Source organism: Oncorhynchus clarkii, chromosome 29, assembly GCF_045791955.1.
Source record: "Oncorhynchus clarkii lewisi isolate Uvic-CL-2024 chromosome 29, UVic_Ocla_1.0, whole genome shotgun sequence".
NCBI lineage: Eukaryota > Metazoa > Chordata > Actinopteri > Salmoniformes > Salmonidae > Oncorhynchus > Oncorhynchus clarkii.
Genome location: NC_092175.1, coordinates 33,840,862 through 33,868,665, shown reverse-complemented (window position 1 = coordinate 33,868,665; position 27,804 = coordinate 33,840,862). Strand labels below are relative to the sequence as shown.

Genomic DNA, 27,804 nt, shown 5'->3' with positions numbered 1-27,804 from the left:
TTTCATTTGCAAATGATTAAACAAAAATCTTTAATTTAAATAGGGAGTGGGGGGAAATCACATAAAAAATAAAAAACTGTACAGAACTTTAAATGTCAACGGGACAGTTTAAATAAAACATCCCAACAAATTATTTTAGTCATAACTTTAAAAAAAAACATGTGGGATGGTGTACTAGTATACAGCATTAGTGCAAAGTATGTATGAAATCAATTCTCCCCAAACTGCATGATTCAATGTGAAGAGTGCCCTTCCACCCAGGAGCCAGATCTCTCCTGAGGGGTAAACATAAGAGAGAACCCCCTAAGACTCAACATAGTGTCTTCCATGAAAAAGAACCAGAAATGCACTAATAATAAAATAGATTTATATATATTTTGAAATGTATATTTATATACAAAACATGCTGTACATAAATGGCAGAGATTAAGAAATCCCTTTTAATATTGACACCCAGGTCTGTCCAGTGCTTTCCTTTCTCCCAGTAATAAAAGTACTCCCTGTTGCTTTGGATATTACACTGAGAATTAGGGGAAAGAGAACCAGAAAAGGGCCCTGATCAGAATGGCTCTGCTTTTCCTAAGCCTAGGGTGGACACATGTTAACATCTGGTTGGTGCCAGCTCCTCCTCAACAATCCCCATGACAGAGTTAGATCCAATGATCTGACAAACAAAGAGACTAGATCTACATTAGCACAGTGCTCGTTCCAAGTCCTTAAGATGTGTTTCAAGATGGTTCTAAGCCTGAATGGAATAACCTTGACTGCAGAGGAGGCTGGTGAGAGGAGCTATAGGACAGGCTCACTGTAATGGCATGAACGGAATGGAGTCAAACATGTGGTTTCCCTGTGTTTGATGCGGTCCCATTCCAGCCATTACAATGAGGCTGTCCTCCTATAGCTCCTCCCAGCAGCCTCCACTGCCTCCCATTCTTTCCCAATGGGAGACCATGTGAATGCCCTTTTCCACCTATTAGTTGTCCTTCATCCTGTAAGGACAGATCTAAGAGAAAGTTTAGTAGACAGTTCAGTCTAACTAAAAAGGTGACAAACGACTAAGATGGTTAGGGAGGGGGAAAGGAGCATTCAAGGCTTCTAGGTCCAGCTTTACACCATGGCACAAGGTTATTCCAGATAGCTCTACCATTGATATAAAAGACTTGTCACAACTCGCCAGGGGACAGACATGTGGATAACTGTAGTGCTGTAAGACCCTATAGCTCTCAGGACAGAACAGAGTTGGACAGCCAGCTTGTCTGATATGTGCTCTGGGTAGAGAGAGAATCATTGGAGCAGGACTCTACTCAGAAGTACATCAACGCCTTCATTTGACCCTTAAAGCAGGGTATGGCAAATACAGGAGTGGGAGCAAACATTTTAAAGTGACTTCTCAGGAATACTTCCAGTTACATTACACACCTTAGAAGTGAAACCTTAGTGAAACATGTCAAATCATACCAAACTTGTGGCAAAAAATGACAATTAAGAGGCAAGTCCAATCTCCACATCTCTGTATCACATCAGCATGTCAAATAGACAAACTCTTTTAACAGTCTTCCAGACATTATCAAGAAATCCAATAAAATATGCCATCTTTGTTTTTCAGTATTTATTTAACTTGGTTTCCAACTAAAACGCTGGAGGTATGTGTGGCACAAACAGTAGTTGTAAGTGTAGTAGTAGTAGCAGGAGGGGCTGTAGTTTAGTAGTAGTAGCTGCCTGGAGCCAAGGAAAGCAGAAGGGCCTCTTGCTGGTGGCTATTCCACACAGAGCTGTCTGAGCCCCTCCCACTGCATAGAGTCCACAGCTGATTGGATCAGGTCAGGGAGGGAGCGTTTGGTCACTAGGGCAACTCAGTGGGCTGGCCTATAGCCACTGAGGAAGTTGTGATTCTTCAAGTAAAGTAAAAAGACATTCCACTCACCCCAAAAATAGGACACAAAAATCTAAAAGGCTTTAGAAAGAAGATTCTCAGTTTAGAATCCTGTGGTCTGAACAATGTCCCTGCCTGGTAATCATCTATTCTCTTTTCATTCTGTGTCCTGGTCCATCAGCTGTCCAGAGTCACCCCCCGCCCCATCTCATTAAACCTCCCCAAATTCAGAACTTTTGTCCAGGCCTGACAGGACTGTAAACTCCACTGGGAAAAAGCACCAAATGTTGGGAAAGGTAGGAGTAGGCGTAAGTCTTATCCCTGAAACAAGCTCTTTGACAGAACACTTGAGATTGTTGATTGTGGTCAAGTGCCTCTAATAAATATCCAAATGAGTATGAAGATGTTTTTACAGGGAGGGTGTTGGATTAGTTTTGGAATGTGTGTGTTATGTTAGTGATGTGGGGAGTTGATATTGACTGGTCATATGGCAGGGGTAAGCAACTAGATTCAGCCACGGACTGATTTTTGTCAGAGAGAATGGCGGAAAATAATTGTAATAATTTGTACGCTGCAAATTGACCAAAACTAAGCCCAAAAAGAGATTGTATTTGAAAATAATAATGTCATACAAAATTACATTGACACGTTTTATTTGTTAGAATACTTGGGAACAGATTTCCTAAACATTTTTAGATTTTTTCTGAATTCCTGGTGATTTTAGTCTTTTGACCCAAAACTCACACACACATATATTATTTCTATTTTTGCTAATAAAATGTTTCAAATCTGCCTGTTGCCGACCCCTGTCATATTGTAGCTGTTCAAGTCATTTGATGTGACCCTTGCAGTTTGAGTGGATATCCCCACAGTTGTGAACGTGAACTAGTTCTACAGTGGTGCAGCATGGATGGGCAGTGTGGGTAAAGAACAAGGCTTGTTATGGTAGTAACTCTGGCTTCACCTGTACATACAGCAACAAGGATATTAGAGTTCCCTTTTCTGAGTCATTATGCTGTTGCTGGTAGGTCTCAGGTGAAGGAGAAGACAAACAAATAAAAAAACAACTAAACATTACATAAGGAAAAAGCTCCCTTACAATTGCACTGGCTTTTTGGCCTGCTAGGTTTACCATTGTTACAGAAACTCTTGAGGGAATAGGTCCTATCAAATAGAGATCCTGTCCTAGGAGGGGAGATGGTGGGCTGGGGGCGTACATTTAGTTTTGACATGCATCCTTGTGGTGGTTCACTGAGGAGAACAGGAACGTATTTAAACCTCAGCTCCATCCAGCATGGCAAAGGCTCGAAAAGAAATGTAATCCAAAACATGTTGAGATGTTGTGATTTGCCATCAGAGACGTAACAGACCTCAGAGTCCAGTCTCTTTTAGAGAGAGAGAGAGAGAGAAGAGCATTGGAATGACACTGGGAAGCTGGAATAGGTCCGGTTAGGCCCACTCTAGAACTGGCCATGGTGGTGCTGTGCTTTGGCTGCAGGGGTTCTCATGGGTTCTCCAGAGCAGACTCAGCCCAGGTGCTCAAGTAAAGGCAGCTCGGTGGACTCCTCCCCGGGCGCGGGGCTGGGGGGCGTGGTTTCAGTGGACTGGGTGACCCCCAGGGGGTCCTGTGTTGGGCTGGCCCCAGGCGGCAGTGCAGGAGGAGTAGACTGAAACACAGATGGAAATATCCGCAACTAATGAAACCTCTGAGTTTCCATCACAACAAATAACCATCATTAAGTTGATCTGAAAACCATAACATCCTGTTGTAAGAGGTCCTGTCGCTACATTATTTTCATACTGTTGACAGCATACTCCACCTTCCAACAGACTATATATTGAGTGTACAAAACATAAAGGACACCTTCCTAATATTGAGTTGCGCCCTGCCCCTCCCCTTTTTCCCCTCAGAACAGCCTCAATTCATCAGAGCATGGACTCTGCAAGGTGTCAATGTTCCACAGGGATGCTGGCCCATGTTGACTCCAATACTTCCCACAGTTGTGTCAAGTTGGCTAGATATCCTTTGGGATATCCTTTGGTGGACCATCCTTGATAGACACGGGAAAGTGTTGAGCGTGAAAAACCCAGCAGTCTAGCAGTTCTTGGCACAAACTGGTGCGCCTGGCCCATACTACCATATCTCATTGAAGAGGCAAATATTTTGTCTCAATTTCTTCAAGGCTTAAAAATCCTTCTTTAACCCGTCTCCTCCCCTTCATCTACAGTGTTTGAAGTGGATTTAACAAGTGACATCAATAAGGGATCATAGCGTTCACCTAGATTCACCTGGTCATGTTTTGTACACGCAGTGTCTGTTCTACCTTCACTCAACATGTTTCACCGTTTCACCATCCTCACCTGTGTCCGTATGAACTGAGAAGCTCCACCGTCACTCTCAGCTGCGGCTGGCCCGTTAAAGCCCTTCCTGCCGGACATGCTCCACTTCCCGTAGAGACCCTCGTAGGGCAGGCCATGTCCCAGTCCTGCCCGCCCGGACCCTCTGTGCCCTCCGTCCAGGAAGCTGCCTGGGCCAGGCAGTGGAGCCATGACCACAGAGTTGCTGAAGGACAGCTGGGAGCTGGACAGGTGCTGACCCAGGAGACCTTGGATGGATGAGGTCCGGTGGAGGGAAGTAACTAGCCCAGCGTCCATCCTGCCCTCTGACTGGCTGAGCAGAGCCAAGGGGAGGGGCTGAGGGTGGTGGGGCCAGGTGGGGGTGGGGCCCACAGGGTTGTCAGTTCCTACGGAGACAAAAGCAACTTATTTAATTCACTTCATTCAAAAATATCATTATACAAACATTGCTGTGTTATCAGCATACTGTCAGTATTGATATTGTTATAATAGCTAGCTGCAGCTAAACAGTGGACATCAGAGGTTGTAGAGGAGTGGTGGGGTCCTGGGCTCACCCATGGGGGGGTGGATGAAGGTGAAGTGGGGCTGGGGAAGGCTGGAGGGCGGGGTGCTCTGGGTGGTGTGAGCCGATGGGTTGTTGGAGACGAATGTGGAGCCGCCGCCGCAGTCAGAGTCCTCAATATTTCCCCCACTGTTACAGCCAGCTCCACAACCCTTCTGTAACCTGCAGGAGAAACACAGGGATTTGAACGGTCTTATCACACACGGTCAGTGTTAATTCGAAATGACACAACGACAAGGTTCCAGTTTAACAAAGTTTACTAAACCATATGAACACCCTCCAAAGGTCACCATTACACTCTAGGCTAAGTCCATCAACCACCAGACTCCCTGCGCACTCTTGACTGAGTGATAGCCCCGTAATAACAGAAATATTGGGATACTTAAAACATGAACTTACCAGTATGTATAGTGCATTTGGAAAGTATTCAGACTCCTTGACTTTTTCCACATGTTGTTACGTTACAGCCTTATTCTAAAATGGATTACATGGCTGTTTTTTTCATCAATCTACACACTACCTCAATGGCAAAGCAAAAACAGGTTTTTAGAAATGTTTGCAAATATAAAACAAAAATCGTAAATATGACACTTACATAAGCATTCAGACCCTTTACTGAGTACTTTGTTGAAGCACCTTTGGCAGCGATTACAGCCTCAAGCGTTCTTGGGTATGAAGCTTGGAACACCTGTATTTGGGGAGTTTCTCCCATTCTTCTCTGCAGATCCTCTCAAACTGTCAGGTTGGATGGGGAGCGTCGCTGCACAGCTATTTTCAGGTCTCTCCACAGATGTTCGATTGGGTAAAAGTCCGGGCTCTGGCTGGGACACTCAAGGACATTGAGACTTGTCCCAAAGACACTCCTGCATTGTCTTGGCTGTGTGCTTAGGGTCGTTGTCCTATTGGAAGGTGAACCTTTGCCCCAGTCTGAGGTTCGGAGCGCCCTGGATCAGGTTTCCATCAAGGATCTTTGTACTTTCCTCCGTTAATCTTTGCCATGATTCTGACTAGTCTCCCAGTCCCTGCCGCCAAAAAACATCCCCACAGCATGCCAGGTTTCCTTCAGACGTGATGCTTGGCATTCAGGCAAGAGAGTTCAATCTTGGTTTAATCAGACCAGATAATCTTTTTTCTCATGGTCTGAGAGTCCTTTAGGCAAACTCCAAACAGGCTATAACGTGCCTTTTACTGAAGAGTGGCTTCTGTCTGGCCACTCTACCATAAAGGCCGGATTGGTGGTGTTGCAGAGATGGTTCTCCCATCTCAACACAGGAACTCTGGAGCTCTGTCAGAGTGACCATCGGGTTCTTGGTCACCTCCCTGACCAAGGCCCTTCTCCCCCGATTGCACAGTTTGGCTGGGCTGCCAGCTCTAGGAAGAGTCTTGGTGGTTACAAATCGTCTTTTATTTAAAAATGATGGAGGCCATTGTGTTTTTGGGGACCTTCAATGCTGCAGAAATGTTATGGTACCCTTCCCCAAATATGTCCCTCGACACAATGCTCTCTTGAAGCTCTACAGCCAATTCCGTCGACCTCATGGCTTGGTTTTTGCTCTGACATGGACTGGTCTACCGTGGCATCTTTATATAGACAGTAGTGTGCCTTTCCAAATCATGTCCAATCAATTAAATTTACCACAGGAGGGCTCTAATCAAGTAGTAAAAACATCAAGGATGATCAATGGAAACAGGATGCACCTGAGATCAATTTCGAGTCTCATAGCAAAGGGTCTAAATACTTTCTATTCTTAATAAATTTGCAAAAAATGTCTAAAAACCTGTTTTTCACTTTGTCATTATGGGGTATTGTGTGAAGACTGATGAGGGAAAACATGTATTTCATCAATTTTAGAATAAGGCTGTAAAGTAACAAAATGTGGAAAAAAATCAAGGTGTCTGAATACTTTCCGAATGCACGGTGTGTGACAGAGAGAACAGTGGCATGTGTGAGATATGTGCAGTTTGCAGGAATACCTGACTCTGAGTAATAAATATATATATATATATATATATATATATATATATTGCTCAAAAAAATAAAGGGAACAACACAATGTAACTCCAAGTCAATCACACTTCTGTGAAATCAAACTGTCCACTTAGGAAGCAACACTGATTGACAATAAATTTCACATGCTGTTGTGCAAATGGAATAGACAACAGGTGGAAATTATAGGCAATTAGCAAGACACCCCCAATAAAGGAGTGGTTCTGCAGGTGGTGACCACAGACCACTTCTCAGTTCCTATGATTCCTGGCTGATGTTTTGGTCACTTTTGAATGCTGGCGGTGCTTTCACTCTAGTGGTAGCATGAGACAGAGTCTACAACCCACACAAGTGGCTCAGGTAGTGCAGCTCATCCAGGATGGCGCATCAATGCGAGCTGTGGCAAGAAGGTTTGCTGTGTCTGTCAGCGTAGTGTCCAGAGCATGGAGGCGCTACCAGGAGACAGGCCAGTACATCAGGAGATGTGGAGGAGGCCGTAGGAGGGCAACAACCCACCAGCAGGACCGCTTCCTCCGCCTTTGTGCAAGGAGGAGCAGGAGGAGCACTGCCAGAGCCCTGCAAAATGACCTCCAGCAAGCCACAAATGTGCATGTGTCTGCTCAAACGGTCAGAAACAGACTCCATGAGGGTGGTATGAGGGCCCGACGTCCACAGGTGGGAGCCCAACACCGTGCAGGACGTTTGGCATTTGCCAGAGAACACCAAGATTGGCAAATTCGCCACTGGTGCCCTGTGCTCTTCACAGATGAAAGCAGGTTCACACTGAGCACGTGACAGACATGACAGTCTGGAGACGCCGTGGAGAACATTCTGCTGCTTGCAACATCCTCCAGCATGACCGGTTTGGCGGTGGGTCAGTTATGGTGTGGGGTGGCATTTCTTTGGGGGGCCGCACAGCCCTCCATGAGCTCGCCAGAGGTAGCCTGACTGCCATTAGGTACCGAGATGAGATCCTCAGACCCCTTGTGAGACCATATGCTGGTGCGGTTGGCCCTGGGTTCCTCCTAATGCAAGACAATGCTAGACCTCATGTGGCTGGAGTGTGTCAGCAGTTCCTGCAAGAGGAAGGCATTGATGCTATGGACTGGCCCGCCCGTTCCCCAGACCTGAATCCAATTGAGCACATCTGAGACATCATGTCTCGCTCCATTGCACCACAGACTGTCCAGGAGTTGGCGGATGCTTTAGTCCAGGTCTGGGAGGAGTTCCCTCAGGAGACCATCCGCCACCTCATCAGGAGGTATATACAGTTGAAGTTGGAAGTTTACATACAATTAGGTTGGAGTCATTAAAACTTGTTTTTCACCACTCCACAAATTTCTTGTTAACAAAATATAGTTGACAAGTCGGTTAGTACATCTACTTTGTGCATGACACAAGTCATTTTTCCAACAATTGTTTACAGACAGATTCACTGCATCACAATTCCAGTGGGTCAGAAGTTTACATACACTAAGTTGACTGTGCCTTTAAACAGCTTGAAAAATTAGAGAAAATTATGTCATGGCTTTATAAGCTTCTGATAGGCTACTTGACATAATTTGAGCCAATTGGAGGTGTACCCGTGGGTGTATTTCAAGGCCTACCTTCAAACAGTGCCTCTTTGCTTGACATCATGGGAAAATCAAAAGAAATCAGCCAAGACCTCAAAAAAAAAATGTAGACCTCCACAAGTCTGGTTCATCCTTGGGAACAATTTCCAAACGCCCGAAGGTACCACGTTCACCTGTACAAACAATAGTACGCAAGTATATACACCATGGGACCACGCAGCCGTCATACCGCTCAGGAAGGAGATGCATTCTGTCTCCTAGAGATGAACGTACTTTGGTGTGAAAAGTGCAAATCAATCCCAGAACAACCGCAAAGGACCATGTGAAGATGCTGGAGGAAACAGGTACAAAAGTATCGATATCCATAGTAAAACGAGTCCTACATCGACATAACCTGAAAGGCTGCTCAGCAAGGAAGAAGCCACTGCTCCAAAACCGGCATAAAAAAGACAGACTACGGTTTGCAACTGCACATGGGGACAAAGATCGTTTTTTTTTTAGAAATGTCCTCTGGTCTGATGAAACAAAAATAGCACTGTTTAGCCATAATGACCATCATTATGTTTGGAGGAAAAAGTGGGAGGCTTGCAAGCCTAAGAACACCATCCCAACCATGAAGCACGGGGGTGACAGCATCATTTTGTGTGGGTGCTTTGCTGGAGGAGGGACTGGTGCACTTCACAAAATAGATGGCACATGAGGCAGGAAAATTATGTGGATATATTGAAGCAACATCTCAAGACATCAGTCAGGAAGTTAAAGCTTTGTCACAAGTGGGTCTTCCAAATGGACAATGACCCCAAGCATACTTCCAAAGTTGTGGCAAAATAGCTTAAGGACAACAAAGTCAAGATATTGGAGTGGCCATCACAAAGCCCTGACCTCAAAAAGATTTGTGGGTAGAACTGAAAAAGGAAAGCGAGCAGAGACCTACAAACCTGACTCAGTTACACCAGCTCTGTCAGGAGGAATGGGCCAAAATTCACCCAACTTATTGTGGGATGCTTGTGGAAGGCTACCCGAAACGTTTGACCCAAGTTAAACAATTTTAAAGGCAATGCTCCCAAATACTAATTGGGAATGTGACGAAAGAAATAAAAGCTGAAATAAATCAATCATTCTCTCTACTATTATTCTGACATTTCACATTCTTAAAATAAAGTGGTGATCCTAACTGACTTAAGATAGGGAATTTCTACTAGGATTAAATGTCAGGAATTGTGAAAAACTGAGTTTAAATGTATTTGGCTAAGGTGTATGTAAACTTCTGACTTCAACTGCGCATATTCGTACATACATACATACATATATATATATATATATATAGTGTATCTCACAGCCTTAGCATCACTACCGCAGGCTGTGTCGTGTAAGTGTACCTGTCCCAGCTGCTGATGAGCCAGGCGTAGATGTTATGGGGGCTGACAGCCCCCCCCCAGACTGAGCGGAGCTGGGTGTGCCCGCCTGCGAAGGAGGTGGTGAGGGGCGACACGTAGATGGGGTAGCCGATGGGCTGGTCACATGACGAGTTGATCATGTTCCTCAGGGCCTGCTTGGCGTTCTGTATGCTGCCGCGCTCTGGGTTCCGGTTCCGCAGGAACACCAGCTCCTGCTGCTGGCCCGCCCACAGCCCACGCACACACTCCCTGTTCACCTGGCAGGAGAGTGTGGGTCAGCAGGGGGAGGAGCACAAGAAGTCACAAATATGCAAATAACCTCTGCTACCGCACGGCAAACGGTAACCAAAGCGCCAAGTCTAGGACCAAAAGGCTCCTTAACAGCTTCGACTTTTTATTTTTTTTTACTTTAGTTTATTTAGTAAATATTTTCTTAAAACTGCATTGTTTGTTAAGGGCTTGTTAGTGAGCATTTCACAGTAAGGGTACGCCTGTTGTATTCGGCGCATGTGACAAATACAATTTGATTTGACCCAGAACTGGTGACACACAACTAGAGATAGAAGCAGCGTTAACAATAGAGCACTAGAACATTCCTGGCAAATATCTACTGATATTAATCAATCTCAATGTGATCCATGGTCCTGCTACAGCAATGCCTCCATTGTCCTCCTGGCATTTCAGTGTACACCAGTAACAAGCTGTGACTGTGGGAGTCTCTACAGTAGCTGACCTTGATGACCCTGAAGCTGAGGAACCTCTTGTTGAGCATGATGATCTTATACTCGTCGCTGCCATCGTCCATGACGTGGCGCAGGGCCAGCAGCGAGGGCATGTTGGCCAGAATGGCGCCGCGCCACACCGGGTCGCCCTCGTGGCTGATCACCATGTTCTCTTCGTTGGCCGTGATGGCGTCGTACAGAACCACCGGGTCCTCGTACTCGTCTGGAGACGTGAAGTGATCCTGGGGGGGGGGGCAGAGCGATGAGCTTAGTGTGGGTGATGTCATCATTAAGCTTCTTCGTCTTAGCTCTGTCCATCATAATGTCTCTAAAAATCAGTCAATTCTTTACATTGAGGTCATTAAGCTGGTTACTCTAGTGTTTGTAATGAGTCATGCCAGTATGTCTAACCTGGTGCAGTTTGAGGGACATGCGCACCCCGGGCGCCACCACCTTGTTCAGCAGGTCCATGTCTGCAAACACCCACTCATCCCTGGGAGAGGTGATGCGGAAGTCCCCCTTGAAGAGGGCGTGGAGGCCGTACAGAAAAGGCTCCAAGCTGAAAGTCAGGGCACAAACAGTCACCTTTGGTATACAGTATCACAGAGGCAGACATACTCCCTCCAGTTAGAGTGCAGACAGAGTGTTTAGTCCTGGGTCTTACCTGACAGACATACTCCCTCCAGTTAGAGTGCAGACAGAGTGTTTAGTCCTGGGTCTTACCTGACAGACATACTCCCTCCAGTTAGAGTGCAGACAGAGTGTTTAGTCCTGGGTCTTACCTGGCAGACATACTCCCTCCAGTTAGAGTGCAGACAGAGTGTTTAGTCCTGGGTCTTACCTGACAGACATACTCCCTCCAGTTAGAGTGCAGACAGAGTGTTTAGTCCTGGGTCTTACCTGACAGACATACTCCCTCCAGTTAGAGTGCAGACAGAGTGTTTAGTCCTGGGTCTTACCTGACAGACATACTCCCTCCAGTTAGAGTGCAGACAGAGTGTTTAGTCCTGGGTCTTACCTGGCAGACATACTCCCTCCAGTTAGAGTGCAGACAGAGTGTTTAGTCCTGGGTCTTACCTGACAGACATACTCCCTCCAGTTAGAGTGCAGACAGAGTGTTTAGTCCTGGGTCTTACCTGACAGACATACTCCCTCCAGTTAGAGTGCAGACAGAGTGTTTAGTCCTGGGTCTTACCTGACAGACATACTCCCTCCAGTTAGAGTGCAGACAGAGTGTTTAGTCCTGGGTCTTACCTGACAGACATACTCCCTCCAGTTAGAGTGCAGACAGAGTGTTTAGTCCTGGGTCTTACCTGACAGAAATACTCCCTCCAGTTAGAGTGCAGACAGAGTGTTTAGTCCTGGGTCTTACCTGACAGATATACTCCCTCCAGTTAGAGTGCAGACAGAGTGTTTAGTCCTGGGTCTTACCTGACAGACATACTCCCTCCAGTTAGAGTGCAGACAGAGTGTTTAGTCCTGGGTCTTACCTGACAGACATACTCCCTCCAGTTAAGAGTGCAGACAGAGTGTTTAGTCCTGGGTCTTACCTGACAGACATACTCCCTCCAGTTAGAGTGCAGACAGAGTGTTTAGTCCTGGGTCTTACCTGGCAGACATACTGTGGGAGGCTGTGCCCAGAGCCCTTCTCCCCAGGACACACAGGCCAAAACACAGGGTGACCAGAGGAGAGTTTCTTTCGCTCTCCTCCACCGGCTACAACAGAAAACACACATGAAGCACGTTGTGTAGTTAGTCTGCTGATGACACTAACTACATAAGGGAAGTAATGGTCAAATCAACATGTCAACTTTTCAACAGTAACATGACAAGGGACACTGACCGTCTGGCGTCTGCTGTTACAGTACTGGATCCAGTCCAGGTAGACCACACAGAAGGAGCTGGGGGTGACGCCAGAGGCCCTGTGGTCGTAGTCTTCGTCTATGTTCAGGTTGAAGGTCGGGTCACTGTCCACGTAGGCGGGGCCTAGGCAGGGCCGCAGCGCCTCCTGCACCATCTCATTGGCCAGCCACTCCTCCAGTTTAGGAGATCGACTGACGTAGTAGACAATGCTCTGTGGTAGAGGAAACACGTGTTACAGACCAGGCTGTACTGTTCAAATAAACTGCTATTGGATCTCATGTTATAGTTAACTGTAAGATCAGTGTGGATCACACACCTTGACGTAGTAGGTGATGAGGATCTTGCGCAGGTCGAACACCTGCAGCATGGAGGCGGCGTTGTTGTCGCTGATGCTGTAGCCCTCCAGGACGTACTTGGTGGCAGCCACCTCCCAGGCCAGCCAGCGCTGGCCGAACGCTGCGTTAAAAGAGAGCATGTGAGGCAGGTGGCCTGGCTCACAGCAGCAGCAGCCCTCGTCCTCCTCCACCCCCTCGGTGATGGCCTCCACCTCCCGCTGCTGGCAGTAAGTACCTGGGGGAGAGACAGGGAGAGGGGGATGACAGAGATAGAGATATGAGAGAGACAGGGAGAGAGAGAGATATGAGAGAGACAGGGAGAGAGAGAGATATGAGAGAGACAGGGAGAGAGAGAGAGATATGAGAGACAGGAAGAGAGACAGAGAGATATGAGAGAGACAGGGAGAGAGAGACAGGGAGAGATATGAGAGAGACAGGGAGAGATATGAGAGAGGCAGGGAGAGATATGAGAGAGACAGTGAGAGATATGAGAGAGACAGTGAGAGATATGAGAGACAGGGAGAGAGAGAGATATGAGAGACACAGGGAGAGAGAGAGATATGAGAGACAGGGAGAGAGGGAGATATGAGAGAGACGGGGAGAGGGAGATATGAGAGAGACGGGGAGAGAGACAACAGAATGAAAAATAATAGCATTCAGACAAGTCCAAAACACTATCTCATGTTCAAACCATCAAAGCTTACTACACTGAACTCAGTTCCATAAAAGTTCCTTCTACCCCAAACCCCTTCCCACCACCTCCCCCTCACTCCATGCTCACCCCTGAACTCCAGCCCCCTCAGCTGGAAGGTGACCAGGCCGTTGCCGATCTCGATGATGTGCACCAGGGCATTGAGGTAGTCGGAGGCCAGGATGAAGCAGTCTCCTGTGGTGTAGTTTCCCCAGCGGCCCAGCAGTAGATCACCACACAGGCTGTGCTGCAAAGAGCGCGTCAGGTGTTCATAGAAGATAGAGTTCAGGTTGTTGTCATCAGCACCTGGAAGAGAGGAGAGGAGACCACAGGCATGAGAACAGAGTCCTTTTAAAGAATGAGGACTTGCGTTAGATGAGGGAAGGTTGTGGTAGTAGCAGCTGACCTGGATTGCGGTCCAGCTGGGTGGCCAGTCGAGTGTTGGAGTGATCAACCCGCTTGGTGCTGGAAAGACAGACATGATGTTAACTGGGTGACAGAGGTTGCTGCCAAGGCACTCTTCCTGGGGTCCAGCAAAATTAAGGCAGTTATACATTTTAAAAACATTACAACACATTCATAACAGATTTCAAATGATATGAAGTGTGTGCCCTCAGGCCCCTACTCTACCACATATCTATAATACAAAATCCATGTGTACATGTGTGTATAGTGCGTATGTTATTGTGTGTTTGTATGCATGTGTCTATTTTTGTGTTGCGTCACAGTCCCCGCTGCTCCATAAGGTGTATTTTTATCTGTTTTTTAAATATAATTTAACTGCTGGCGTGTGTTACTTGGTGTGGAATAGAGTTCCTTGTAGTCATGGCTCTATGTAGTACTGTGCACCTCCCATAGTCTGTCCTGGGGACAGTAGAGACCTCTGGTGGCATGTCTTGTGGGGTATGCATGGGTGTGAGCTGTGTGCCAGTAGTTCAAACAGACAGCTCGGTGCATTCAACACATTAATACATCTCACAAATACAAGTAGTGATGAACTAAATCTCTCCTCCACTTTGACATGCATATTATGACATGTATATTATTAATGTTAGCTCTCTGTGTACATCCAAGGGCCAGCCATGCTGTTCTGAGCCCATTGAAATGTTCCTAAGTCCTTGTGTCACCTGACCAGACGACTGAACAGTAGTCCAGGCATTACAAAACGAGGGCCTGTAGGACCTGCCTTGTTGATAGTGCTGTTAATAATGCAGAGCAGACTTCTCCCCATCTTAGCTACTGTTGCATCAATATGTTTTAACTATGACCATTTCCAATCCAGTGTTACTCCAAGCAGTTTAGTCCCCTCATCTTGCTCAATTTCCACATTATTCATTACAAGATTTAGTTGGAGTTTAGGGTCTAGTGAATTATTTGCCCCAAAAACAATGCTTTTAGTTTTTTAAATGTTTAGGACTAACTTATTCCTTACCAGCCATTCTGAAACTAACTGCAATTTTTTATCAAGTGTTGCAGTCATTTCAGTTGCTGTAGTAGCTGACGTGTATAGTGTTGAGTCATCCGCATACATAGACACACTGGCTTTACTCAAAGCCAGTGGCAGGTCATTAGTAAAGATTGAAAAAAAGTCAGGGGCCCTGGGGAATTCCTGATTCTACCTGGATTTTGTTGGAGAGGCTTCCATTAGACAGCTAAATCTTTATCTGCAATATAGCAGGGGGTGTAAAGCCACAACACATACATTTTCCCGGCAACAGATTATGATCGATAATGTCAAAAGCCAAACTGATGTCTAACAGCCGCCACAATATTTTTTTTCTTCCCATCAGTCATTTGTCTTAGTGCTGTGCTTGTTGAATGTCCTTCCCTATAAGCGTGCTGAAAGTCTGTTGTGAATTTGTTTACTGTATAATAGCATTGTATAGCAAAAATAGCAAAAGTTTTGGTAACAGGCTGATTGGTCGGCTATTTGAGCCAGTTAAGTGGGATTTACTATTTATGTAGGGGAATAACTTTTGCTTCCCTCCAGGCCTGAGGGCACACACTTTCTATTTAGGCTTAAATTGGAAATATGGCAAATAGTAGTGGCAATATCGTCTGCTATTATCCTCAGTAATTTTCCATTTTTCCAGTTGTCAGACCCCAGTGGCTTGTCATTGTTGATGTGAAAAAAGGATTGTTGTCTCTCTTCCACAATTACTTTACGGAATTCAAAATACAATGTTTGTCTTTCATAATTTGGTCAGATATACTTGGAAGTGTAGTGTCAGCATTTGTTGTACTAGTCATGAGACAGGTGGCGGCTGTGTAAAAGGATAATGCAGTCAGCTAGCTATCACTGCAACAGATGGATATAGACATGGCATTAATCACCTTCATCTGGTTAACATTAACCTCTTAACTGCAAAAAAAACCAGCCCATCAACTGCTGGTGTCCTGGACAATACCTACGTCTGCCTGAAGCTACATCTCTACATCTCCCTGACTCCTGGAAAAGGGAAGAACTCACTTGTAGTCTCTCTCCCAGAACTTGACAGGCCTGGTGTAGGAGGTGACAAACACAGCACTGCCCAGGACAGGGTTGAGGGGGGTGGAGAAGAGAGCAGAGAACACAGCCTGGACAAACAGCATGGCTGAGTCTGAGCAGAGGGGGTTAAGGAGTTCTGACAGACACCACTAACACACAGTGCAGCCAATGGACACAGCATTTACTGTTATTACACACTTTGTTTCACTGGCAAATGAGCAAGTGGTAGCGCAGAAAGACGACATCCTTGTTAAGTTCAAACAGTTTTCTACAGTGCCAGGGTAAAGGGATACGGGGCACAGCGAAGGGCTGGGCGAAGGCGTGGAAGGCGGAGCCCCAGGTGATCTGCCAGGGAGCGATGTAGGCGAGAACAAAACGAAGCTTGTAGAGCAGGTCCCAGAGCTATCAAGAGAAACCACACAATCCAATGTCAGCAATCAAGCACAGCCAGAAATCAGTGCATTACAACTAAACACAGTTCGATATGTGCAGATGCTTTCATCTGGTTGAATGTGTGCTAAAACAAAGTCCCAGGGAGGAGTACGTGGAGCTAGGCGGTGGCAGGTACCTTGCTGAAGAGGATAGACATGAGGTAATAGTCGAGCAGGAAGGTCTCTGAGAAGTGTGGGTAGTCGAAGAGGAAGAAGAGGGCGGTGAAGCACAGCGTGACGTACTGCAGGGACGGGGCGCAGAACGACAAGCGCAGCAGCTTCATCCCCGCCAGAGAGATGAACAGAGCACGGCCACTGGAGGAGGAGGGGACAGAGAGAGTGAGGAGAGGGGACAGAGAGAGTGAGGAGAAGGGAGAGAGTGAGGAGAAAGGAGAGTGAGAAGGGAGAGAGAGAGGAGAAGGGAGACATTAAAATACATATGATGCAAATACAAAGCGTGTTCTCATTGAACTCTGATTAGACGGATGGACGAATGGGATGAGATTCCGAAGAGGAGGGTGTATGTATGTATGTTGAGGAGGTTGGTAGGGGATGGCTGGGTTGCTTACTAGATGTCCAGTTTCATTGGGTTCTGGCTGACAAGCTGGGCTTCTGTAGTGAGGGAGTTGAGCACCACCGCCGGGTAGATTAAATACTTCTCCAAACACTGCAACCACGCATACAGCTTCTCAAACCACATCAGCTGGGCGGCATCTGGGAGGAACAGGGCACAGCAAAAAATCTATGACAAACCTGAGGCCTTGACACAATTCTTACGGATGTGTGAGTGAGTTTAGAGGTGGGTGGATCACTACTCACCGCGGACCTCAAACTGGCTGTACTCTCGAGAACGGAGGACAGGGTGGGCCAGGCAGAACCAGGGCAGCTGCTTGCGGAGCTGAGGCAGCAGGTAGTGTGTGAGGAAGCCCACCCCCCCGGCCACCATGTACAGGATGTAACTTAGAGCAGGCTGGAGGGGAGATGAGGAACAGGAGGTCTCAGAGATCACACACTCACACTGCGGAGTGCCATAACCAATCAGAAGGACTCCCTCTATACATTGAAACATCCCATTTCTTCCATATCCGGTCGACCAGGTGTTGACTGACCTGCAGAGCGATGAAGACAGTGCTGGCACTGATGGCAAACGTGATGACAGCCATGAGGGGACACATGACAAGGTCAGAGTGGAACATCTCTTTCTGTAAAACACAGACAGAGAGACGGGCTTTAAAACCTCCGAACACCAACAGCAGGGAGGGATGTCTTGGTATGCATCCCAAATGGACCTTGGTCAATAGTAGTGCACTATATAGTGAACATGGAGCCATTTGGGACGCATCTTACCACAGAGTTGTGTAGTTTCTCAGGCAGGGGGTCTTTGATCTCCAGAGGAGGCTCCTCAGGGGTCCGACCCAGCAGCTCAGGAAAGAACTTGGAGCGGACCAGAGACCTAGAGCAAAACACAGATGTTGAACATGAGAGAAGAGGGATGGAGAGGTTGTTCAAATGACAGCTAGGATCTGGGAATGTTATCTACATGTACGACAAGGTACCACTAGGTATATACAGGTAGTAGAGGTACACAGACCACAGGATGATGGGGTCGCTGCTTTGGCGGCTCAGGTGGTAGGAGAAGGCCAGGAGCAGACCACAGAACACAGAGAACACTACGGGCACATGGGGATGTTCCCAGGGAGCAATGATAGCACCAAGACAGAACCCATAGAGCAGCGCGGTCACCAACACACTGCGTAACAGGCTGTACAGGGACGACAGGGGGCTGGTGGTGGCTGTGGAGAGGAACACACACACACCAAGGTCAACAGGCATCACTCAACAAATGACAGTATGTTGTGTGTAACTGTGAATTACAGCGAATGTTATGGACCCGTCTTACCCGTTCCCCCAAAAATGTGCATGTCGACCTGCTCCAGAAGACACATGAGGAAGGTGTTGACCTGAGGTACAAGCCCAAACAGGAAAATGATGGGGAAGCACAAGGTGAACACTGGGGGGAAAGAAAGAGATGGAGAAAGTGTGTGAGTGGGTCTGTTGGTCATAATACATCTGCAAAAGCGCACAGCAAGAAGAGTCTAACTCGGACTGACCTATGAGCACGTCCCTGGCACAGAGCAGGAAGTGAGCGGAGAAGAAGGTGACGCCGTAGAGGGAGAAGGGCTGCAGGTGGCCCGAGCGCCCAGCAAGGTCGAACACCCAGACGTGAGCACAGCACAGGCAGAAGTAGACGGGCCGACTGTACACGATGACCCAGTTATGGCCCTGATGGGTTAGACCAGACAGTCATCAGGTTGTGCCATCAAAACAAGAATCAACAATGGAACGTTTACAAACTGGATAATGACCAAGACAGATGTTTGGATGACATCTACCTACATGCATTGGGGAGGCTGCATCTGGTTGAACACTCTGAGGAAGGAGACCAAAGTGTCAGTTCAGACACTAACACATTACTTCACTTCAAGTTAACGCTGGTCTATAACAGTTTTAACAACTAAAATGCATCGGCAGTTGATGAATAGGACCAGATACCTGTATTAATAAAAAAAGGGAATAGGAATTGAATAGGGACTTGATTCCTTACGACTTGTGTTGCGTACCTTTAGTAGTGAGTACTGACAGCTGGCGATGACCAGGCAGAACTGGAACACCCAAATGTCCCTGAAGAAACCCTGCAAGAGGAGCAGGAACCCCAGGAAGGCCACCATGCTGGCCAGCACCACCGCAAACACATTCTCCCCCACACCACGGTTCCTACAGGTGACACACAATGGAAGATACAGTAGGAGGTCATTTATAATGTTTAGGGTTGGAAAATTCCAGTAACTTTACCAAATTCCGAAGTTTTGAAACCCTAACAATGTCTCTCCAGAGTATAGACCTCTAACGGAACTATGGCTTTCTCCTCAATAACGATGACAAACATTGGGTGATTTTACCACGGAGATAAACTAGCTAGCTGCTGTGCCTCATTGAATGACACTACCACCGAGAAACTAGCTAGCTGCTGTGCCTCATTGGGTGACATTACCACTGAGATAAACTAGTTAGCTGCTGTGCCTCATTGGGTGACACTACCACTGAGATAAACTAGCTAGCTGCTGTGCCTCATTGGGTGACATTACCACTGAGATAAACTAGCTAGCTGCTGTGCCTCATTGGGTGACACTACCACTGAGATAAACTAGCTAGCTGCTGTGCCTCAATGGGTGACATTACCACTGAGATAAACTAGCTAGCTGCTGTGCCTCATTGGATGACACTACCACTGAGATAAACTAGCTAGCTGCTGTGCCTCACCTGTCCAGTAGTGCCAGCAGGGCCAGACGGTCATAACGCACCCTCAGCCACTTGCCTGGCAGCACCCAGAAGCGGTAGTAGTGTTTGGGCTTGGCCTTCTCTTCGATCATCAGCGTGTTCTCCTGGGACTCATGCAGAGATTCATGGTCCAGGTCAAACTAGGCACAGGGGCGGGGGTTTGAGACAAATATCATGAATATTCTACAAAAACCAAAGCCATATACAAGAAATGTCCAGCGGGTTGATTTGTCAAAAATACATGATACGCTGCTGATTCTAACGGTGTCTCACCTCTGGCATATCTGACATCTCCAGGGGCACCCTGCGCACCTGCATGCCCTGCAGAACCACAGGCCTGGGCTGGAGCACTGTGAGCACCGGTGCCCCATCCTGGACATCATTGGAGGTGAAGCTGGAGGACTGGGACTGTCTTTCCCGCTCCCTAAGAGGAGAAAAAGAGGGAGGGGCTAAGACATATCAACATCACTTTCAAACAAAGAGTCTGAGGCTCATCAGAGAGAGACACTTACACCACTGGGTCCTCATAACCGCCTCCTGCAGGTCCAAACGTGTACGATCTCTTCACTCCTGAAAAAAACAAACAGCAATGAATGGAGAGCATTCACTACAGTGTAAACTGGTACAGAATCACCTCCGAAGGATCTAACTCTTCCCTTCCCTAAAGCTAGCCCCAGTCTAACATCACCACACTCACCACCCTCGTCATAGTGTCTAACATCACCACTCTCGTCATAGTAGTGTCTAACATCACCACCCTCGTAATAGTAGTGTCTAACATCACCACCCTCGTAATAGTAGTGTCTAACATCACCACCCTCGTAATAGTAGTGTCTAACATCACCACACTCACCACCCTCGTCATAGTAGTGTCTAACATCACCACCCTCGTAATAGTAGTGTCTAACATCACCACCCTCGTAATAGTAGTGTCTAACACAACACTCACCACCCTCGTCATAGAAGTAGTGTCTGACATCAACACTCACCACCCTCATCATAGTAGTGTCTAACATCACCACTCTCGTCATAGTAGTGTCTAACATCACAACACTCACCACCCTCGTCATAGAAGTAGTGTCTAACATCACAACACTCACCACCCTCGTCATAGAAGTAGTATCTGACATCAACACTCACCACCCTCATCATAGTGTCTAACATCACCACCCTCGTAATAGTAGTGTCTAACATCACAACACTCACCACCCTCGTCATAGTGTCTAACATCACCACTCTCGTAATAGTAGTGTCTAACATCACAACACTCACCACCCTCGTCATAGAAGTAGTGTCTGACATCAACACTCACCACCCTCGTAATAGTAGTGTCTAACATCACAACTCACCACCCTCGTCATAGAAGTAGTGTCTGACATCAACACTCACCACCCTCATCATAGTAGTGTCTAACATCACCACCCTCGTCAAAGTAGTGTAACATCACAACACTCACCACCCTCGTCATAGAAGTAGTGCACAGCCCCCTCTGTGGTGTCGTCGAAGGTAGAGGCCTCGTGGACCCCAGCGCGGGGCAGCAGTAGTGAGGTGGCGAACTGTAAGGCAGATGGCAGGTTCCGGGTCCGTGAGTGTGAGGAGGTACGGGCACGCTGGAGGTCCTGGAGACTACAGGAAGACACAGGGGATGGCCTTTATGTAGCATGGACATAGAGTTGATTGGCATAAGGGACATGGCTAGAGCGGATGGTGTGGAAGTGTTACACTAGACCAACCTGGGTGGGGAGCCCATGGTAGAGGGGGGTGGTGTGGGGTTGCTCCCCGCGTTGTGTCGCCTGCGGATGGCCTGGGTCCTCTTCACACTGCTCACTGAGTCCCGCTTGCCCCCCTCCTCTGGGGCCAGGGCTGAGGCAGCAGATACTCACATTAGTACCAGGATGTACATTTCAGTTGTTGAGTTCTAGAAATACCAACCTGGTCCTTATTAATCTAGTAAATACAGCAAACAATCAATCTTTCAATGACACTTGAGTCATTTAGCTGACGCTCTTATCCAGAGCAACTTACAGATAGTGCATTCATCTTAAGACCGTTAGGTGAGACAAACACATATCACAGTCGTAGTAAGTACATTTCTCCCCAATAAGGTAGTGATCAGCAAAGCCAGTGCTAGTAGGTAAATTAAAGTTGTGTTATTTGTTCATCTTTCTTTCCATCTTGAATGGGACTATCAGAGTAGGAGTGCTAATCTAGAATCAGTTTGGCCTTTTAGATTATAACGAAAGGACACGGGGGGACCTGTTCCTAGATTAGCACTTTATGAATACAGGGCCAAAGTTAGTGTGAATAGTATGTGTCTCACCTCCCCCCACAGCTCCCTCCTCCTCCAGTTCCCCGGCCCTCCAGCCCGTCTGGTTGCCAGCCCAGGAGCCTCCCAGAGAGTCCAGGCGATGGTGGTGAGTTCCAGGGAAGGCGTCTGTGTGGCTGGTCCGGGCCTCCAGGTCTGACTTGGAGATGGTGAGGGGTCGTGGGGCGGTGGTGGAGGTGGTCAGCATGGTGGAGGGCAGGACCACAGTGTTAGTGTGGCCCCCACCGGCCTCATCCATACTGAGCACCCTGGCATGAGTCTTAGCACTAGCCGTGCTGGCTGACCTCTGTGGCCTCTGGGAGAGGATGGGGCCAGACGTCTCGGACAACGTTCCTTCCCTGGGGATGGGCAGCTGGGTGGAGGGGGGAGAGTTCGTAACGCCAGTGTTAGCGAGGTCGGGGGAGTAGCATGAGGTAGAGGAGCTGGAATCATCGTCAGAGCTGTAGTGTCTCTGGGAGCCCACACTGGAGCCGTCATCCTCGTCACTGGAGTCCTCAAACAGGCTCTCGCTGTAGGTCTTAGCCCCCAGCCGACTGCGCACTGGGATGTAGTCTCTGTGCTGTCCGTGGTGCCTCCTGTAGGAGCCACAGTCAAAGCTGCTGCTTCCCCCTCCACCTCGCTTGCGAGGGGCTTTTCTGCAGCCAGGCTGGTGGCCAACACAACCACCACCGGTCCGCAGCAGCTTCAAGTCTTTGGGGCGCACCACCTGCTGGGCCTGCAGAAAGGGCTGCTCAGAGGGCAGGAAGGGGATAGAGGAGACAGGATGATCAGGTTCAGAAGACACTAGACCCAGGGCCAGCCCTGACTGCAACGTGTTAGCCTGCCGCGGAGGGGGGAGGGGGACCCTCCTGTCCAGATCACATGCCTCCGAGTGCCCACTACTGGAGGGAGACAAGTCCTGAAGGGAGGGGGGCTGTGTAATATCTGAGGGGACAGGTGGCAAATCTTCCCCTTCCACTATTGTCTTATCAAGCCCCTGGCCCAGAGAGAGCTCTTTGGAGGGGGAGCGCAGTAGTTCGCTGTCTGACAGATCATCAGTATCACTGCCCCCCTGCAGTACACGCTCCTCTGCTGGCTCTAGGGTACTGGTGCCCAGGGCTGAGGCGGAGGTTGGCGCCCCGGAGTCTATGTTATGTGGCAGGCTGAGTGAAGGGCTCTCCAGCTGGGTGGAGTCAGTCTTCTCACTGCGGTAGCTGCTGACTGTGCTGAGGGTCTCACGGTCTGTGGTCACTCCGCCCCCGCTGAAGCAGCTGTCTGTGGAGCCGGCAGTCATGGCCACCCCACTGCGGCTGCCTGGGTGCTCTGTTCCCGGGGCGAAGGCCACAGGGTCAAGGCCCAGCCCAAGCAGGTTCTCACTTAGCTCCTCACCCAGACTGCTCTTTATGAGAGGGCTGATGGGAGCATCCCCCAGGCTCTCTGACTCAGCAGAGGGGTCCAAGGGGGAGTAGGGCTCCTCAGGACTCTGCTGGGACAGCTGCTCCAGCATGCCCTTAATCTCCTCCAATTGGCCCTTCTCTCCTCCGTCTTCCTGACTGGAGGGGGATGGGGGGATGGAGATGCACATCCCAGGTTGGAAGCTACCAAATCCCCCTGCTATCCCTGTTCCCACTCCCCTTAGATCAGGGAACTCTCCCCCTACAGCAGCAGCCAAGCAGGACGGGACCATGTTGGCAACATCTGTAAGTGAAAGCCCAAACTTAGTACACACATGCCAAAGAAAAGACCAACATGGACAAAATATGAGATGTCTATTTGCAGTGTAATGCTTACGCATGGGGTCCTGGGAGCTGTGGCAGAAGATCTCCCGGCAAGCTGACGTGACAATCAAGTTGTTGCTGCATTGCTCTCGCATCAGATCCTTGATATCTGAGAAGAGAAGAAGCAGTCCCTAAATTAGACTGCTAACCATGTTATACAAAAGAATGATCATCCGTCAGTCAGATCAGCTTTACCCAACCTCAACAGTGAGGTTAGAGTGGGGTTAGATTAGATATACTATACCCTTGGAGCCTCTACTGTCATCAAGCTGGGGCAAAAACTCCTGAGGAAACAAACATTTGTTAGATTAAGAATGAATATCATAGGAATATAAATCATTTGTTAGATTAAGAATGAATATCATAGGAATATAAATAGTTTGCATGGGAATACGGGGGTTCTAAGGTAACATATGCTATTATTTTAAGATGGTCATACCAAGGATCATTTAGATAATTGATTTTGAATTTCAAGACCCCTTAAGGTATAAAACAGATATAATGTATAAAAAATATTGGATGAAACACTAAACTTGGCATTACTGCTATTTGCCAATAGAAATGCATTGAATAACAGATTCACAGCATGGACCAACAGATGGTCCAAAAATAAATCTAAAGGAAGTTTGTTCTGAAGTGTCTGTCCTATATCTGAGAGAAATAAGAAAGATCAGGAAACATTTTTTTTGTTATACATGCATTTATCCTTTATTTAGGCAATATATTATCTCCATATACTCTTCCATAAAACATGCTTGCTGGTACCAGGGACCTTCAGACGAGTCTTGTGAGTGTCAGAGCAAAATCGTGTTTGTCCACAGAGGGGTCATATTAGTGTGTAGGCCAAACAGTTTGGACGCTACATTTCAGGATGTCTCATGGTCTGACAAACACCGCTCTAGCTCTGCCACCTTTCACCGCAGGTGCAGAAGGGCGATATCAGCGTATTGAGACACAGCCCATGGAAAAAAAACATATATTCTCTAGCTTAAACAGACCGACTTTGATGGGGATTTTTTGTTATGTTAATTTGATGTCCACAGGGGCACAGAAATTGTAGGGTAAGGGTTAAGAGAGAGTACGTTTGTGTGCTGTGTAAATGCAAGGCAGTTCTCACCGACACCTGGTTGAGTCCAAACAGAGAGTGCTGGGAGCTGCAGCGAACTGGAGGTGTTGAGTTGACCTTTCTGAACACAGTCATCTCCACACCAACATTGCTGTCCCTGAGAGGGGAGCATATATACCAGAATGAAAAAACACAAGACTCAAAATCTGTCCACAATCATGTGAAATAATAGCTCTCAAAGCATCAACACAAATGAGCCTCTTCACTCGGATGTACATAGAATAACATCGTTTTTTTAAACAAAGTTTGACAAAAAAATATTCCATTAGGATATGGAAATTTCCGTCAGTACCTATGCTGGTTCCCATCGTGGCCTCCTGACCCATCATCCCCCTCTTCTAGCCGTGGGGCATTGGTTATGTGCGAGACCTGCCTCTTCTCCACCATCTCCCCCAGGTCGAACATGGCATGGAGGTGGAAGTTCACTGCCTTTATGGCTGTGAAGAAGGCTGCCACCACAGCACAGTAAACAGCTGCCACAACCAGGCTGGGGGGGAGAGACTGGACAGGATGACCAGAGGGGACAAGAAAGAGTGAGTCCAGAGATAGGAATATTAAGTAGGCTAGCCCTTGATATGGGTACAGAAACAACACCCTGTCCTCAATACCAGTAAAATAACCATAACACAAACACTTCCCCTAGATAGGCAAGTACGTGGGAATATTGGACATATTACAGACCAGGAAGGACCACTTCACAAAGATTACAGACACGACAGCTTGAGGACATAACAGGCCTGGTTTCCAGGCAGCACTCTTCACTAGACATTAAGGTAAAGAGAAGCAACATCAAGTGTGGAAGAAAATACGCTTTTGAATTAATGCTGAGGGGAAAACGGTACTCTCCTACTCTGTTCCACCTTGTTACCAACATGGTTCTGCTCCTCTATGATAAAAACAGTTCTCATTTGATCTGAATAATGGCTGTCTGATACATTTATTAGTGCAGTATGTAAAGTGCCTGATTAACTTGACATCCAGTTTAAAGAGAATTCCTAGAAAACAGGAATTCTTCCATCTTTAGAAATAACCAAATTGTCACCTCCATGAATCCTCACCATGTATAGCAGGAAAGGGAAGGCCAGGAGAAAGATCCAGAGGTACAGGTGGAAGCAGTTGGAGAATGTGCTCTGGTGGGGGTCCACATACCAGCCTCCTGTGATTGAAGCCCACACCCCCTGCCGCAGTATCTGAAGAGCTTGGGAACCCATCATCCCCTTAAGAGCAGCCAACCCAGGGTTGCAAGGCTTCCTCTAAGGTTGGAGCTCCTAATGGCACAGTTGTAGCCACCCTGCTACGTGTCTACAAGGGCACTTCCATTGAGGATAACAAGTTAATAACACAGTTCTCTTCCCTTTCTGGTTTATAATCCTTAGTGTATCTCAAGGGAGTCCGTGCATGCTCTTTTTCAGGGATGTGCTGCTTTGCGTTGCAGTTCTTGCAAAAAAGTAATCCCTGATTTGTTATCTGGAGATTGACATTTTGGCACACTGGTGGTGACCCACTGACTAAATAACAACATTCATTTGGAAGAAAAATCACAACTGATTTGGTTGGTTTCTTCACACATTTCAAGTTGCACTTCAGTAAATGTAAAGTGGTTTCTGATAACATCATTTAAAGCAAGACGCTGTAGTACACCTGTCTAACGTCACAGAGAATCTTAATAATGCTCCTCATCTCCTACTCACTTGGAGCTGTAACTGTGTTGGACTGTTCCAACTTCAGTGGCCAAGTGTAAATTCTTCAGATATGTATTGGGAGTGCTCAACCTCATGAGATCTGAATCTTTATGCATCCTGATAGATTTTCAAAATAAACATCTGCAAAAATACTCAATAGATATGTATACTAGCAACTAACATAATCTGTCTAAATATGCCAATGCAGAAAGGTAGTTACCAATTAGTTAGGTCTATTAACTTGTTATAAACCAGCTAAGTTCGATAGAATCTTATTTTTCATGAATCCCTCTGTATAGTTTCAAGGCCAACCCTACTTCAACTATCCTGTCACCTAATTAGTGATTGATAGACAATCTAACGTAACGTTACTGTTTTCTACAGTTAGCTGTCTGGCTAGGTCATGCTAGCTAGCAGCTGTCTATATGTTATTCTAGCTAGCCATCACAATTTCCATCAGACGTTATTTGCCAACCAATGCACTTCACCAGCAGACATAAATTAGAAAACTAACGTTACTTATCTAGCTGATTTGTCAACAGAAAAACGTGTCAGTTTGTATCTTATAAATCATCTACGTTAGTTAACTAGCTATAGCTATTTGGCTATCTGCGAACCATTGCTACTTAACCAATTTAACGTTAGCTAGCTACTTAACGTTATGCTTCCAAAACAAGACAAACGTGTAATTTCGAGATAAAACTTATAAACACATTATAAATGTGTTGGATTAAACCAAATCAGTTTTGGTAGCAATCGCATCAAGAAAGATCCCCACTAACGTTACGAACAGAAACGGGCAACTAGTACTTCAGTTAACAAACAGGAACGCTCGATTAGCATGCTAGCTAGGCCACATAAAAATAAAACAGCCAACGCTATCTATCAGAATTGGGACGAAGTGTGGCTAGATAGCAAGCTAAAAAGTTAGTAAGATATCGTGATAGCTATATTAAAATTGTTTGTAAACTATTCTAAATCCAATGCTGCCCAGATTTGCCTCTTCTCTTCAGTGTTGAGAAGTTTTGTATCCCTTCGCTAAAGAATCTATGCTTTTTCCTTTTTCCCACCGCGGGTTGCTAGCTTACCACAGTTGGCTAACAATATTGTTTTTCAGATGATTATGGTCTTTCTTCTTTTGAAAGACACAGTGAATATATATTTGTTGGTTAAGAGAAACGGGCAGTTGGTACATATTTGCGTCATTTCCCTTATCATGTGTCCACTGGTCAGCTAGCTTTAAAAAAATATCCTCCTCGTTAGCGCGACTGCTACAATCACTCGCTTATCCAC

The 27,804-nt window shown here is 46.9% G+C and overlaps 1 protein-coding gene across 2 annotated transcripts; it reads right to left on the bottom strand.

Moving 5' to 3' along the window:
- LOC139387858 (pecanex-like protein 3) lies at window positions 1-27,804 on the bottom strand. Of its 2 annotated transcripts, XM_071134156.1 has the most exons (34): window positions 25,888-27,804; window positions 25,122-25,330; window positions 24,821-24,926; window positions 23,948-23,987; window positions 23,717-23,812; window positions 21,941-23,623; window positions 21,354-21,483; window positions 21,077-21,246; window positions 20,133-20,190; window positions 19,894-20,044; window positions 19,603-19,760; window positions 18,903-19,056; window positions 18,679-18,711; window positions 18,393-18,564; window positions 18,182-18,292; window positions 17,873-18,074; window positions 17,629-17,734; window positions 17,391-17,483; window positions 17,101-17,251; window positions 16,851-16,995; window positions 16,419-16,596; window positions 16,144-16,252; window positions 15,833-15,962; window positions 13,769-13,827; window positions 13,453-13,668; window positions 12,653-12,906; window positions 12,317-12,547; window positions 12,083-12,189; window positions 10,885-11,032; window positions 10,485-10,715; window positions 9,734-10,008; window positions 4,786-4,955; window positions 4,235-4,617; window positions 1-3,540 (listed from the first exon to the last, which is right to left on the bottom strand). In XM_071134156.1, the coding sequence occupies exons 1-34, from the start codon at window positions 26,041-26,043 to the stop codon at window positions 3,400-3,402; spliced, it is 6,756 nt and encodes a 2,251-aa protein (XP_070990257.1). In that variant the 5' UTR covers window positions 26,044-27,804; the 3' UTR covers window positions 1-3,399. The 2 variants fall into 2 exon arrangements, 1 of the variants encoding a protein (XP_070990257.1); XR_011629227.1 differs by lacking the exons at window positions 1-3,540; window positions 9,734-10,008 and having other exon boundaries at window positions 4,404-4,617.

Excerpts from the sequence above, each read along its gene's own strand:
- LOC139387858 (XM_071134156.1), bottom strand. The coding sequence starts at position 26,043 with ATGATGGGTTCCCAAGCTCTTCAGATACTGCGGCAGGGGGTGTGGGCT. Across the intron at positions 16,597-16,850 it reads CCAATGAAACTGGACATCTA|TGGCCGTGCTCTGTTCATCT; the intron begins GTAAGCAACCCA and ends CTCCTCCTCCAG. Across the intron at positions 11,033-12,082 it reads TCCCACAGTATGTCTGCCAG|CTTGGAGCCTTTTCTGTACG; the intron begins GTAAGACCCAGG and ends CCTGACTTTCAG.